We start from the raw sequence: 15,695 nt of genomic DNA on the forward strand, positions 1-15,695 counted from the left end.
AGATCATTTCCTATTACATATAGCCGTTCTCAAGCCGTTATCTTTGCATCTTAGCCTCACGTTTGATGAACCCTGCGATACCTGGTTGGTAGGCTGGTAGGAACTTCACCTCTATTACCTCCTCCGTACACTTCTTCTGGGGAGTCGGAACACATCGTGTGCTTACGCACATTGGCCAATGATTGGAGGGATGAGTAGGTAGGTAGTGAAGGTAGACATGTCTGTCGACATCTATTGCACATTTCACACTTGCATCCAACGGCGTGCCGCCTCCTTCAAAACTCCATAATCCTTCATTGTCGCTGTCCTCATCCTTCACCCCTTTATTCAGAGATATTTCTGATCTTTTCAATCTCATCAATCTGTCACTGTGTCAAAGGAAAGGTCAAAAATCTAGCTTGCAAGATCTCGACAAGGTTAATCCTCATATTATGGATATACTTTGGATGAAAAAAAAAAAGATCAAAAGGGAGTCCAAGTCCTAATTGTGCCACCGCCGTAAGTACATTTGACCCTAACCCCCTTTTGAAAGCTGGTACCCTAGATACTTATTAATACACGCTTTGTACATCTGGTCCCTTGCTGCCTCGTGTGCTATCTGGGATCTAGGGGGCTCGATTCTTGTGACTAATCGCCGAATGCTCTTGGTGTTGGCCTCTCTTCGTGGGGATTGTAAGGAGAGTAGCTTTCATGTTGTCTGGTATCAAACGATGTACACTGCAAACCTACCTATGCATCTGTACTAATGTGTGCTCTGCATACAACAAACGAGAAAAGGGGGTGAGGGAGAGAGGTGATTAACTTCGTCTTTTAGGATCAACACTTTTAATTGTTTCGTTGATTTATTATTTAATAGCTGGTTGAGGCACATTGGAGATGAGGTTTTTACTTACGAAGTAGGTAGATGGAGATTAAAGTTTACGACCGTATAGTTATAGTTCATTCTCCTGTACTAGCTATGCTATGAGGTGCAGCACAGCAATTAGATATTTTGTCCCTGAATGAAGCAGGAACGCCAGGAACATCAGGAACCGACCAATGAAAGCGCCAAACAAGGATGGGAGATCGACTACATTTCCCCTGTCAGATTTCCCATTTGATATGCTGGAAGATTTGAAAAAAACCACCACTTTCATTCTGGGAGTTAGCATGTTTAGTAAGAAAGTTAGAATGGATATAGTGGATGTAGTGGTGGATGCGATGAAGGTCGTAGGTGCAGTAGATACAGTAAACACAGGACTTCCTTCATAGACATAATACCGAGTAGTTCGTGCGTGGTAGGCATTGGTAGTGGATTCTAGAGTTTTGTGGGATACCCTGAGTACCTTAAGTGCTCCATAACAAGCCGATGTTTTTTTTATACTTCTGTCTGTCAGACCCTGTCTCGTTGGTATATCACCTATTATCTATTTTGTACAGAATAGGTACCTAGTAGTTAGCAATAGTACTTAGGTCGATAGTTGGTGTTTGTTAGGGTTGAAACCCCTCTGAATTTACGAATTTATGAATTTATTCACTCATACTCAATTGCCAGTTTTCCTAAATCATACGAGTAGATAATAGACAATAAATAATAGGCAATTGCTAAGAAATATCCACTGTAAGTTACCCTCATTCCAAACTTACAATGTACACTGTACACTGTACACTGTATACTGAATACTGTACAGTACATACTACCTAGGCTCATATATCCATAATTACATACTAACTACTCCGTACATACAAATTCGCCATGGCCACTTTCCTCAGACCCACGAACCGCACCGCAAATACCCCATTTCAGTCCTTTTCCTTGTCTCCGCCGAGTTGAAGCTTTAGGATTGGCTTGCGTGAATCTTCCCTCATTCGTAATTCTTCACATCCTTCCCTTCCTACACAGTGCATGCTCCGTACATACATACATACATACATACATACATTACATATTACATGCTCCGTATAATCGCCATCCATTCTCTTTCAGCATCCGGCGCAAACTGCCCTTTACTAACTTTACCACTGTCTTTCTCGTCTCTCCCTCGGACCTCACATCACCTCCAATCGTTTTTGTATACCCAATCATCCCTTTGTAACTCTTATTATCGTTCATACTTCTCAACCTGTATTAATACCGCATATCCTAAAAGTAATTCAGGACGCGTTGAAGGAAAAGATCTTTACATAGTCAATTTAGTTGCTAATAAATCGACAACAACTATAACGCGTGTTCATCTCCAACATTTCGCTTACCTCTCTGGTTGGCCCTGTTGGTCAGACGAAAAAAACAGGAAGCATTATACATCCTGGATAATAACAGGAGAGGAGAATAGATAGGAAGCCAAAACCTGCAGCGCTCGATTCTTCAACTACAATATTATTCACTCTCACTCTGCCAATCTCTAATCAATGAATTTGCGTTGGGGTTAACAATATCGGACACCTTCTAATCACTTATCAAAACATTGTCCAATTTATTTACAATCACAACGACATAATATTACATTGCGGTCTCCAGAACATTTTGTCGCAACGAACGCTCCTGTAGAGCCATGGCCAGCTCCCCTCCAGAATCGCCCCAAGTGAGTCTGCCTAGGCCCGCAAGTGCAATGATGAAAGGAGTACCAAGATCGAATAGTCGGATGAGCATGAGCAGTAAAGCTGGAGGAAGTCGAGCCTCAGACGAAGATGGCAAAACTGCAGTCAAAGTTGGTATGGAATCTCTGATTCATTTTGTATGTGTCGCTCATAATGCTAATATGAGTTACTTTTGCAGCTGTGCGAGTTAGACCACCCCTTCGACCAACCGATCCTGGCTTCGACCTCATCCCACAAAGATTTCAACGACCTATGGTACAGGTCACCTCACCCACAAACTTAGCAATCGAATCTCCCCAGGGAAAGAAGATCTTCGTGTTTGACAGAGTATTTAGTGAAGATGTGGACCAGGAAGGGATTTGGGAATATCTGGTAGAGAGTACAAATGCGTTCATTCAGGGATACAATGTCTCTATGCTGGCATATGGACAATCTGGTGCTGGAAAGTCCTTCACAATGGGTACATCCGGTCCAGGCGAGCAAGGAAAATCCGAGGTTATGGGTGAGTTCGAGATCCGTCGCACTCAATCCGATATTGAGCTGCTGCACAACGTGCTATAAAACTCAAATCGGGAAGATGCTAATATGTGTGCAATTGTCTAGGTGTTATTCCACGTGCGGCCATGGCAATATTTGAGAAACTCGGCGGCGGGAAAGCACAGCAATCCAATCGGAGTTCCATGACTGGTCTAAGAGCTCCCAAGAGGTACTCCACGATTCCTGCTGCTGTGTCTGCGGAGGACAAGACTTGGAGTCTCAAGGCAACGTATGTCGAAATTTACAACGAGCAGCTGCGAGATTTATTAGTTCCCGAACATACACCAGCTCATGAACGAGAGGTGGTCAATATTCGAGAGAACACCAAGGGTCATATCCTTCTTACCGGATTACACCAAGTCGAGATCAATACTGTGGAAGATCTCATGGCGGCACTAAACTTTGGGTCTATGATTCGCCAAACTGATGCAACCGCGATCAACGCCAAATCTTCACGATCTCATGCTGTGTTCAGTTTGAACCTGGTCCAGCGCAAATCGAAAGTAACACCAGGTTCCGAAAAGAGATTTTCCGTTCCACTAGAAGCCATGAATGGTGGAGAAGTGGTCACAATTGACAGCAAATTCCATTTTGTCGATTTAGCTGGCAGTGAGAGATTAAAGAATACCGGCGCACAAGGAGAAAGAGCTAAGGAAGGTATTTCCATCAATGCTGGTTTGGCTAGTTTGGGCAAAGTTATATCGCAATTGTCATCCCGACAAGCCGGATCCCACGTGTCGTACCGAGACTCAAAACTCACTAGGTTACTCCAGGATTCACTTGGAGGTAACGCGATCACTTACATGATTGCGTGTGTTACGCCGGCTGAATTTCACCTGAGCGAAACTCTGAATACAGTGCAATATGCTCAGCGTGCCCGCGCAATTCAAAGCAAGCCTCGGATCCAGCAAGTCTCAGATGAGAGCGACAAGCAAGCTGTCATCGACCGCCTGAAAGCCGAAGTCGCTTTTCTTCGGGATCAGATTAAGCACAGTGAAAGCGGGGGTGATCGTCGTAGCAAGCCCACGAGTGAGAGGCCCGAGCGACAAAACGAACGAGAAGTGGAACTGCATAATCAGCTACTTGACACGCAGGAAAATTACACGGCCCTTAGCCAACGACATGCTAAACTTATAGCGGAATTAGCCAGAGCCAGGGATGAGGAAGTTGCTGATAATCAGGCTCATGAAAACACGTTGGGTGACAGTGCCACAGAGAGACTAAAACGCTCGAACTCATTCGCCGAGGCGGTTGAACAAGTGGTCCTCGAATACGAAAAAACGATTCAAAGTCTTGAACATTCTCTTTCTAGCACTCGATCTTCTTTATCCAATACCGAAACTCAACTTTTAGAAAAAGAAGCAAAGTGTGCTTATGCCGAGACAGTTAACCAACAGCTTCAAGCACGCTTGCAAAAATTGGCTGATCGAGAAGCTAATACAGAAAGCTATTTACATGACTTAGAAACAAGGCTCGAAGGCCATACATCAGGCGAAGATAAAAATTCGGCAATTGTCATGGAGCTCCGCAAAGAGATTGCTCGCATTCGCGAAAATGAAGCTACTTCCGAAGACTACATCTCGACTCTCGAGGAACGCTTAGCCGAGGCCGATCAAGATTCGGAACTGATGCAACGTGAGATTGATCGATTGGAGCACGTTATTGAACGCCAACGAAGTCTTGGGAAATTAGACAGCCTGCTTTATGATTTGGATAGCATTCAGCATGAAGGAAAAGATGGCGACGACCATAAAGCCCTGAATAGCAAGCGATCTTCCATTGCCATGAATAGCCGTCGACAAAGTCTTGCAAGTAGGAGGAATCAGAAGAATGTCATTCTAGAGACCGACAACGAAAGTGATGAGGATTTTTCGGTGAGCCCCGCGAATGGTATCAGACCCGAGACTGATGGCCCCGCCGATCGTGGAGAGTCAATTGAGCTCGACACTCCCCTGAAAAGGCTAAGTGAGGAAATCGGTAGCCAGTATTCGCCACAAAGCCCGGCTCAGTCAAAGTTTGTCGAGGATAAGCTCGAGAGTGTTACTCAAGAACTCGTTGATCTAAGAGTTGAGCATGAAGCTACTGTTGGTGAATATGATCTTCTCTCAAATAAGTACGAAGAAGCTCTTCGTACACTGGCCGAACTTCAAGACGCTGTTGACGAAGCCCGTAATACCGGTGCACGTGATTCTATTTTGTCAACTCCTACGGCAAGAACAGCTTCTTTTTTAGCAGACGCGAGGGTGAACGAGCTAAAGGGTGGAGGACGATACTCATCCTCGCGATCACTTTCATCGGAATTGTCCTCAGCTGGGGAATTACCCACTACCGTAGAACAATCTGATGCTGAAGCCGTGATCAAAAATTCGGAGTCGGTAGCTACCTCTGATGAGGCCAGTGACACGACAAGTACGGCGGAAGCTGACCATTTAAGAAAGCTAGGCGCAGAGCACGAAGAGGCACAAGTGATGCTTGCTGAGAAATATGCCCAATTAGAAGAAGAACACATAGCGGCTCTTGATCGCATGGAGGAGCTCAAGGCCGAGGTTTCAAAAGCGAGAATGAATGCCGAAGTTACATCACCACGCTCGGGCACGCCAGTTATACGTCGCAAATCCAGTCAAAATGTTATGATTATCGATCGGGCTCATAGATCATTCGCCTCTTTGAGAAATATCGCAGCGGAAAATTTTGAGCACGATCCTGATGTTATGGCGAACTTTGAGTTGAACTTGAACACCGCCATGCACGAATTACATACCCGCTCAGAACGCATTCAGGAGCTCGAGGCCGACGTCACTACAGTCAAGAAGGAGTTGGAAACCAAGACAACGATCATTAGTGGGCTTGCAAGAGAACGATCGAGCATGAAGGCGTCACCTATGGATATGTCGTTAGTCTCGACTATGCAGGACCAAATCATCAACTCGGAGAACCAAGTGAGAATGCTTCAGGAAACTCACACTGCTCGTGAAAAGGAGCTGCTTCAGCAAATCGAATCTCTTCGGACTTCAATCAATCTCAGCCATATGGTTAATGGTAACTCCGCTGACAAAGATACCTCTGAGAGTAATGGAGCAGAGTATGATCATGAAAGAAAGATAGCAGAGCTGAAAGCAGAAGTTATCAATTGGGAAGGAAAGCATCAGGCTGTATTGTCTTCTATGCAAAGTTCTCAAAATACTCTCGAAGCTACTATATTTGCATTGGAACAACAATTGACAAGCTTGGTAAAGAGCGGGGAGCATAGGATCCGCGAAGTTGGAGATCATAACACACATATTTCAAACTTGCAAAGAGAAGTTGAGGAACATAAGGCTTCTGTCGTCGCAAACGTCTCGCGATTCGCTGAGCTCGAGCAAGCCCATGCATCAACTCGTGAACAGCTCGAGGAAGCCATCCAGTCGAAAAATATTGTCTCCGCCGAGATGGAAGGGCACAAAATTCTTGTGAATCGGTTGGAAGAGCAGATCGCCGAGCATCAAAGCATTGTCAAGGCTCACCACGAAGGAATATCCCTCTTAAACGCAAACCATGCAAAGGAGATTGAGGAAATTCGCTCAAATAGCCAGGCTGACCACGAGGCTCAGGTAAACGAGTTGAAGGCTAAACATCAAGAAAGCACCGATGCACTGACAAGAGAGCTCTCTGGCGCGCGAGATGATCTGACAAAGATCGCTACCCAGGTCGCGCTTGCACTTGGAGTAGATGTCAGTACAGAGAAGCTACAAGATAGGATCACAGATCTCATTGCAAGCCAAAAAGCGCTTTCGGGCCAAGAAGCTAAAGTCGGCGAGCTCGAGAAGTTCACTAAAGAGTTATCAACAATAAATCAGTCTGTTATGAAGGAGCTAGAGGATACGAAGGCGGAACTGGATAATCTCTTGGCCAAGACCACCGAAGGCTCCAGACTGAGGGATGAAAATGCTACAGTCGCAGATCAACTAGCAGCTTTGAGAAAGGAGCTGCATGACCTCGAAACTAAGAACAAGAAAAATTCAAGATTAGTAGAAGAGCTTGAGGATCAACTTGCCTCAAATTTCGATGAGCATCAAGCTGCTAACAATCGCTTGTCTACACTCCAAACAGAGCGTAATGCTCAATTGGACGAAGCCAATTCAAATGCTCTTCGTGCCCAGACTGAGCTGGATGCAATGAAAGAGGAACACGCCACTCTTCAGGTAAGTTGCGAAGCTCGAGTTCATTTTATGTATTAAGTATGTCTGACTCATTCAATAGGCCAAATATCACGAACTTTTGCAATCTGACGCCAACAACAAGCGTTCCAACTCGCTCACTTCACGACTCCACAAATCTGCATCCGTGACATCACTTCCATCACCACCCCCGGCAATTCCTTTGCCGCCACTACCTGGAAATTCGGGAACTGCCCAGACAGGACCCGCTCCTTCAACATCACCAGTTCCGCCAACACCTACACAAAGTAGCTTCAATACTCGCAATAGTAAAGACATCGCTGCAACTCAAATTCAAGAGGACCAAGAAGCTCGTATCCGCACTATCGAGAAGCACCTGTTCGCCGAAAAGCAACTCACATCCACCCTCGAAGAAGCTCTCACAGATCTCGAGAAACAAAGCAACAAGGTCAAAGCCGATTGTGATGCATGGCGAAGACGTGCCAATGAATTGGAAGCTGAATTGAAAGCTGCCGAGGAAAAGGCCAAGAATGGCGATGCCGAGAAGGAAAATCGTTGGAGCTTAATGCAAGTCGAAGAAGAGAAGCGGAAGAGGAAAGAGGCAGAGCTCGCAAGAGCTCACCTTGAAGAACGTATGAATGCTCTTAGTAGTAAGAAAAAGAAGAAGGGCAGTTTGAATTGTTTCTAAAAGAATAATCCGAAGCCCTGTATCAACACTTCCAAACTGCAATTGCTTACGTCGCTTTTACTGGCTTTCGCTTTACGATTTATTCCCATCTTATCTACATCTACATCTAATACACGCCACTGTAATTTATCTCAACGAATTCACTTGCCACAACATCTCACCGCAAACCCGCGAAAACTGCGAGCACTCCTCGCAAACAACATTCAAATATCGCGATTGTAGTATGAAAGTGGAGGTCTAGAATCGAACTTTTGCTTCACCATACTCACCAATTTATTTCCTTATAATTTAACGTCCCGCGATTTTACGAGATACCACAAAGTTTTCCAACTTGTTTACTGTTTTTTACTTTTGCGCCACCGAAGACCATTTTTGCTTTTTTTTTTTTTTTTTGATATTTTGAATTGGCGAAGGTGTTTTATGGAGCGAAACGAAAATGGCAATGAACGGTATTGATGTTTGCATTTCTCCAATTTGCTTATTTGCTTGTTTAGACTAGCGAATGATCTTTGCAATTTTGCTTTTTGATTCTTCTTTCTGTCGTCTGGGAGGAAACACATTTTTATTATGCTCAAATAGAGATTTTTAGTTTTGATTCTTCATGTGATATGGTGAGAGCGGGGAAGATAGCTTGAAGGGAGTGTGGTGGGTGGCGGATAATGCTTGTATGATGGGTTTCTTGGTTGGAGAAGATACATATCGGTAGTGGAGAGGAAGGAGTTGTGGAAGAAATGGGTAGACGAAGAGTTCCCGTTGATAGTGGAGGTAATGACAACAATGAGATCAACATTTTAATCGGATTTGTATGCACTAAAGCGACTACCTTGCTGGATTTGAGGTAGCATGAAACATCATAGCAGGAAGGAAAGAAGGCAGGAGGGAAATCCGGTTGATTGGACAATCCTAGAAGGGAGATCGAAGACGATATCTGGAGTACAAAACATAATGACAGTGCGCAGATCAAGAACAAATAGAATGATGATTTACCTTGTACGCGATTTTTCTTGCGCGTAGTGCTTTGGGTGACATGTTTGATGCGTGTATTGCATCGTTGAATTTTGTCTATCTTCTCGCCCTGTCGAAACGTAGGGTGTTGAGCTCTTTAGTTCTTGAGTTCTTGAGCTGAGAATTAGTATAAAGGTGTATTCGAGCTCTGACTCTTTCATTCAAGTGAAACCCTTCTTCGCAGTTCTGTATCCATATCCATTCTTTGGGCGATAACCTAGGAATATATCTTCGCCAGGATTAAGTTCAATAGGGAAGTTCACCCTCCTTGAAGAGATGCACGTTATTCTACTATCTTAATATACTTATAAATCAACTATCGGTACATTGTTTTCTTTTACACCAATTGATTCCTCCGAGATATAGCTATTGTTTAATATAACAAAAAGTAATATTAATTGATATCCCCTTTTCGCCGTGTTTGCGTGGCAACGACTGTAACGTGGAGAGACTCGCCACAGTTCAGAAATGCAGTGCATATGGGTGCTTTAGTTTATTCAAGCCATGTGAGACATTCAAGATATTTATAAATTCTTCGAATAAGAAGCGACGTCCTAGAGATTTCAAACAATTTATCAAAATATGTGTGTGAACAAAGGCTGAATAAATGGCCTCAAGTCATTTATAGCCTACTAAAAATGAGCTAGTCCTATAGCATGGCCTATGTAAGGGTTGCTTCTTCCTGTAATTAGCTAGCTCTTCAGATTGAATACACATTGACAACTGGAAACCTACACCGTAGGTCTTATGTCATACGTACTCTTCTCAAACCAACAATATGAATGATGACCAAGTGACATCATCCATCAACAGGAATTCCCCATAATCAGATGATAAATGCATAGTATAAAAATGATTGTTCGTGCAATGGTGCAACCTACCGACCTCAAACATTTCCCCCTTCTGTACTCCCCGCGTTGCACAACCGGTCTCGGACGTGGCTTTTTCCGAACCCGGGGAGAGGTGCGATCCCGAATGCTCGATAATAAAACGTTGAATCGCGACATGACTTCCAGAGTCGCAATCCAGTGATATCTCGTGAAAAGTCGCACGTAGAACTCCCGTGCCAGCATTAACATTCCACATTTCCTATAATGTGGCTCGTGCCCAGACGAAGCGAACACCGGACGTATCTCCGAAGGCATGGTTGGTTCAGTTTATAATCATACTCTGTACGGGGATCCCGATTGCTTCGAGGACGTTTGAATGAGGTGTGGTAATAGGTGGCGGGGGTGGTAGTCACACATTGTTAATGGAGGGAATGTCCTTGGAAGACGCCTTTCCATGTGTATATTTGGGGAGTCTTCTCGAGGAAGACTTCCTGCTGTTGGTAGTTATTGTCATTCTTTGGATGGTATAGTACCATATCATGGCCTTTGAGCGTATCAAAGAACTAGCGCGTCTGTGTGTTTATACAAGGGTTGTATATCATGGTCAAGCGTTGCACTCGAGGTGCGCAGGTCAAATAGGAAGAGAGGCCGAACGTGGTATCAAACCCGGTATACAGGGTTGACAGGTAATAGGTGATTAGGCCGCTAGAATCTCAACACGCAACTAAAGTTGGCATTATCCTGCTCACTGCATTTGAAGTAAGGCGCACGGAGCTTCGTCCTCGGCTTCTCGCAATCTAGACTTTCATTTTTCGATATCTTCTTGGAGAACTTCGCAATAGGTAACTCCCAAAGATGGATTTTTCTGCTATGGATCTCTCGAACTTTGATCTACCAAAAATGGATCTGCCAGATATGAATCCTCCAGACAGAGAAGTTCAGTTAATACTTATAAGACTTCAGATGCTATGTTATCTGAATCGCTTGGTGGAAGCCGGATTTGATAATTGGAAGGTGGTGAAGGACATCACCGAGAAGGATATGTGAGTAATCGAGAGTAGAAGTTGGGGTGAAGGAAATTACTAACAATGATAGGCAAATACTTGGAATGAAGCTGGGTCATATAAGAGTTTGTTATAACGGAAAGGCAAGATGATTTTGGAATCAAACACACATCATTAACACTTTGATAGAAACTTCAACGCGAAATTGCGACTTCGCGAGGATGGCCCCAAAATGCCCCGCTAAACGGCCCATATGTTTGTTGTGGAGGACAGAAGCAGGAACCCGTGGAGTTAAAGGTAAAAACGACGTTCAACGGAAACGCAGCTACTGAATGAATTCCTTTTACAAAAATTGAACAGTTCCTGATACCTCGTGGCTCAATTAGCAAGAAATATTGACACAACTGATGGTTTCTGGTACCCAGTATTTCGTTGATGCCAATGGTATAGGCTAGTAATCACTCTCTTTGACTTCCATCTGCCAACCGAACATCTGGCTGATATGATGTAAATTAGATATTCCTCACTATCGCCAATTGTAATGGAGTATGCGCAAATAATTAAATCGAAGGAAAACTGTATCATTGTTCTCGGAAATCATGAGAGAAGCTTTCAGATGGATTTTGTCTTCTTACCATAGCGCCATTCCAAGAGTGACTTCGTGTAGTCATGATGCACAATGCTAATGTCCATCCAAAAGGATCTTCTGTTTTGGTCTGTGAAAATGGATGATTCCATCTGGACCGACAAGCTTTGATGAAGATATGAATATAATAGAGATTTTTGAGAAATAATTTGATACCATTCATTCACACTCGTTGGATTATTAATGTAGGAGCAACAGGAAGTCTTTAGATCAAATGGAGGAGATTAATTGACGAAAATGGATAAATTGGGAATACAATTGGGAATGATGAAGAGACAATCGAGGAGAAGAAGCAGAATTCGATGCAGAAAAACACGCTGACTTCCTACAATGTTATCTATCATCTTGTAAGGAAAGAAGGCCATTAAGCTAGAGGAATTTAGCTCCTCTCCTCTCTTCTCCTTCCCTTTTCGCTTGCTTTTGTTTCCTTACCTTTTTATCAAACAATCAAAACGTGACTGTTTCATCAAGAAACTCTTTGTTGTCAATTCATTAATTGTACCCACTCCAGAGCTAACTGAGTGGTCACCCTTTCCTTCTTTCCTCTCCCTCGATGATCTTTTCTACTATTCAATTGTCATCCACAATTTCAATATCATCCAGACACAGATCTTACTGCACAACCCGGCATTATTTCTTACAAATCAATCTCCTACTAGATTTAGAATCAAGGGCAATCGTGTCACTTCTATCTTGGAGCCAATTACTTTGCAAAGCGTTATTTGATATCAAATCTGGTTCAGAAGATCACCTCCTTACCACAACCAATGTAATCAGTCGATCTTACCTTTCAAATCCCATATGCTATTCCGAAACTCCCTGTCACTCCTCCTCATGAATTTATCGAGTTTGCTCAGCCGGGACATCAAATGCAATAAGATCTCTTCGTATCTCGTCGTTATGAGCTTATCCCTTGGATCGCACGAAAAATCAGAAGATGCGATTCTCTCGCCTAAGGAAGTCAATACTGTCGACCCCCTCTTTTCTAAATCTACTACCTTATCTTGTAATCCAAACGATGTCAACCTCTCCAAAACTTTCCGTTCGCACCATGAGAATCTCGATGACAGAAAACTTGAAGTAGTCTTTAGTAACTCGACGACCATCACCTTTGAAGATCAGATCGCTACGTCACCAAGCAATGCCCATACCTTAACATCTAATAGATCCAATAGATGCCGTCTTATGGCAAGAAGTTTCGCATTCGTGGGTACGAGATACGCACATGCACATAAACACGCAGAGATAGGTATGAAACATAGAACTCCCTCGTCTATTGTAATACGGAGTAAGCGCCGGTTCTGCGTCAGATATAAGTTACTAGAATGAGGAGACAGTTTTAGTTCAGCCTACCGCGGAGGAGATACTAATAGTTAAATGAACGAACAAACGATGTTAAAGGAACAGTCTAATACGACCAGCCCAAAAGAAGTGCTAGTTTCTCTTCATACTTATAACCTTAATCATGCAGAAGCACACTTTGTGTAAAGGTTTAAGGGAAGTTCCAAAATCTCCAGTATTTAGACTCAATATGCTTGAATTCTCTACAAACAGGAACGAAGTTTATACTTGGATGGAGCTTGCGATGAGCACGATGAGCACTGAGAAATGTTTGATGGCGACATGGGGAAGATGGAAGGAAAATGTGCTGCTTGAAGTAGGTAAGATTGGTTGGGCTATATGCCCTGGGTTTGATGTGCAACATGAATTTGCCATGGGACATAATAAGTTCGAGGTATTTATTGTATATATTCAGTTTATGAAGTGATGTCGAGGCTCGAGGTCAATATACATGTATTCAAGCAGCACATTAAAAAGGCGCCCATAATAGCTGTACGATGAAAGGAAGGGTATAATGTTGAGTAGCAATATTCTTTCTTCGCTATCTTATACTTGCGACAATAGGTACAGGGCTTGCATCAGGGTATGTACAATTTGAACTTGAAGGCACCAAACAGTCTATCTCATTACATCACTGATCATGCAGCATCTCCTACCACCATGGTAGTATCACAGCATCTCGTCTTATGCAGTCCATGTTGGCGCAACCCTCTTCAAATACTTCATAAACTTCCACAGGCCAACGGCGTACTCCGTTGTTCCTTCAGGATCCACGACCTTCTCCGGGAACGCAATTCCAGCACCATACAACCCCCTGATCGTCTTTCCTTCAGCATCCACAAATTCTGAGGTCTCATGATTGTAAGTAATCTCCAACGGCGTACCATCCCTCTCAATAGTTGGAAGCTCGTTCTTGGTGAACCCGATAGCCTGCACCACACAGTTACATCCGGGTAAATGTTTCTCGTAGTCTTCCTTCTCGGCTTCTGCCGAGGTCTTTACTTTTTCGAGGTATTTGGATACGTCAGATGTGGGTAATGTATCGGCCTCGAGATTCTCCTTTGCCCATGTAGCGACTTCACCCTTGAGACCCGTGTTATCGCGTTTGATCCATCCATCACGCTCCTCGGCATATCGAAGCTCATGGCGAGTGAACCATTTGATGCGAAGGTTCTGGAATTCCTGGTCAGGGGAAGTGGCGAGATTGTAAAGGTTTCTCAGTACGAGAATTGCACTGTGAGATGCACCAATGACGGCAATGGTGGTGGGTTGAGTTGGATCTGGATTCTTTTTCATAGCAAAACGAATACTTTGCCTCAATAGTGAAGGCTTCAAACATCTATCAAGAGCAAAGCTAGGTATACGCTTGCTAGATTGATCAAGTTCAAGCCTATTCCAACTGGGGTGAGAACCAGTACATAAGAAAAGGAGATCAGAGGAAACTGAACGTGTTTTACTCCCTGAGGCACTGAATTTGACATTCCAGCCCTTGGTCTATTTGGCATTAGCTTGCAAAAAATTTAACCTAGACACTGAACTTACATCGGACCAAGAAGCACTTTCGACTGTGCCATTACTGACTCCAAAAACACCCTCGGTTTTGAGAAGCCCGGCTCCCAACATCAACCCTAAATCAGCAGCTTCAGCAATGTGACAAGTCTTTTCTTGATCAAGATCTTGCAAAACGCTATAAGCGTTAGGAGTAGCAGCTTCACTTGTGATTTGCTTGAAAGGTTCCAAAGCATCTGCATACATAGAAAAGAACTTGGCTTTCGTGTTGCTATGGCAGGTGATCATTAGATTTGTACTCAAGATTCGACCGATAGAGAGAAGGACAGAACTCACGAAGGCACCGCTCGATACGCTCGGTCTAATCTACCACCCCCCGGAAGATTAGCGTCTCCAACCCATAGAACTGGACCTTTCTTCTGTTCCAAAAGATTACCCACAACCGCAAGTCCAGCTGGCCCAGTGCCAACGACAACAGAGCCGAACTTCTCCACCTTCTTGAGACTCTTTAGACTGTGGGACCTCTGCAGCACGTGATTAAACAATGGTGCTTGTAAATCCCCCATCGCGCCCCTGAATCTACCACTTTTCAAGACATGCAAAAGAGTTCGTGTCGAAACTCTCCCAGTCGCCATGGGCGAGGGAGAACTTTTAAGCAACAACATCTTTAAGTATGGGTATACGTATGTAGAAGGAGCTCCCTGCAGACAGATCAAGCGTTCAAGTACGGTATCGGATATCGACGGATAGAACCACTACCCCAGTATCTCACTATGTCAACCCTTTTAATGACACCAGGATATGCAATCGTGGGTAATGCAACGGGTTCGATTGGTTGGCGGGTGATCCAAGAATTGCTTCGTACCTCGCAAACTTCGTGCAGTGTAAAGTTTTTGGGGGCTTGCAGCTCCGGGAACTATATGTCGGCTTTGGCTATGTGGAAACCCAAGTGAGTGGTAATGATTGGCGTGTTGATTGGTAACAGTATATGAAGATACGGTTCCACTCAGTTGTGAATGAGTGAATGATAAGAGAACGGTGTCGAGACAAAACACGCGTTATATTGACTGGTGGTGGGGCAAATTGGCGATTTTTGGAGGTTTCAAGATGAATGGTAGAGAGAGTCTGGACTTTTAGGGAAGTACAGTAATACAATTTATAATCTTCTTTTACTAGACCAGGGTGCCTTGGTATCTATACTGACTCGATATTAAAAACAATAAACGAATGTCATAGAGTATATATTATATGTGGGATTGTATGCTGTATGTTGTGCTATATTGAAATTTGTTGGTGTCAGGAAAAACCCCATTCGTCTCAGCGGGCTCCAGCCAATCATATTTCATCAATTTCATCATACCCCTTTTTTCTCAATGATACGCATATATATATCCTTGCCGC

At 43.7% G+C, this 15,695-nt stretch overlaps 4 protein-coding genes across 4 annotated transcripts; 3 read left to right on the plus strand and 1 right to left on the minus strand.

Annotated features, from left to right (window-relative positions):
- Window positions 1–2,531: 2,531 nt before the first annotated feature.
- Window positions 2,532–7,959, plus strand: EAF01_010652 (uncharacterized protein; the record flags this gene model as incomplete). The annotated part of the gene is made up of 4 exons (XM_038918909.1): window positions 2,532–2,691; window positions 2,756–3,079; window positions 3,181–7,295; window positions 7,354–7,959. The coding sequence occupies 4 exons, from the start codon at window positions 2,532–2,534 to the stop codon at window positions 7,957–7,959; spliced, it is 5,205 nt and encodes a 1,734-aa protein (XP_038765612.1).
- A 2,690-nt stretch (window positions 7,960–10,649) lies between these two features.
- Window positions 10,650–11,253, plus strand: EAF01_010653 (uncharacterized protein; the record flags this gene model as incomplete). The annotated part of the gene is made up of 4 exons (XM_038918910.1): window positions 10,650–10,837; window positions 10,890–10,923; window positions 10,988–11,095; window positions 11,185–11,253. 4 exons carry the CDS (start codon window positions 10,650–10,652, stop codon window positions 11,251–11,253), a joined length of 399 nt encoding a protein of 132 aa, XP_038765613.1.
- A 992-nt stretch (window positions 11,254–12,245) lies between these two features.
- EAF01_010654 (uncharacterized protein) lies at window positions 12,246–12,821 on the plus strand (the record flags this gene model as incomplete). Its single annotated transcript, XM_038918911.1, has 2 exons — window positions 12,246–12,693; window positions 12,793–12,821. The coding sequence occupies 2 exons, from the start codon at window positions 12,246–12,248 to the stop codon at window positions 12,819–12,821; spliced, it is 477 nt and encodes a 158-aa protein (XP_038765614.1).
- Window positions 12,822–13,469: 648 nt separating this feature from the next.
- EAF01_010655 (uncharacterized protein) lies at window positions 13,470–14,959 on the minus strand (the record flags this gene model as incomplete). Its single annotated transcript, XM_038918912.1, has 3 exons — window positions 13,470–14,279; window positions 14,328–14,565; window positions 14,631–14,959. 3 exons carry the CDS (start codon window positions 14,957–14,959, stop codon window positions 13,470–13,472), a joined length of 1,377 nt encoding a protein of 458 aa, XP_038765615.1.
- Between the last annotated feature and the right edge of the window lie 736 nt (window positions 14,960–15,695).

Source organism: Botrytis porri, assembly GCF_014898465.1.
Source record: "Botrytis porri strain MUCL 3234 chromosome Unknown BPOR_017, whole genome shotgun sequence".
Classification (NCBI taxonomy): domain Eukaryota; kingdom Fungi; phylum Ascomycota; class Leotiomycetes; order Helotiales; family Sclerotiniaceae; genus Botrytis; species Botrytis porri.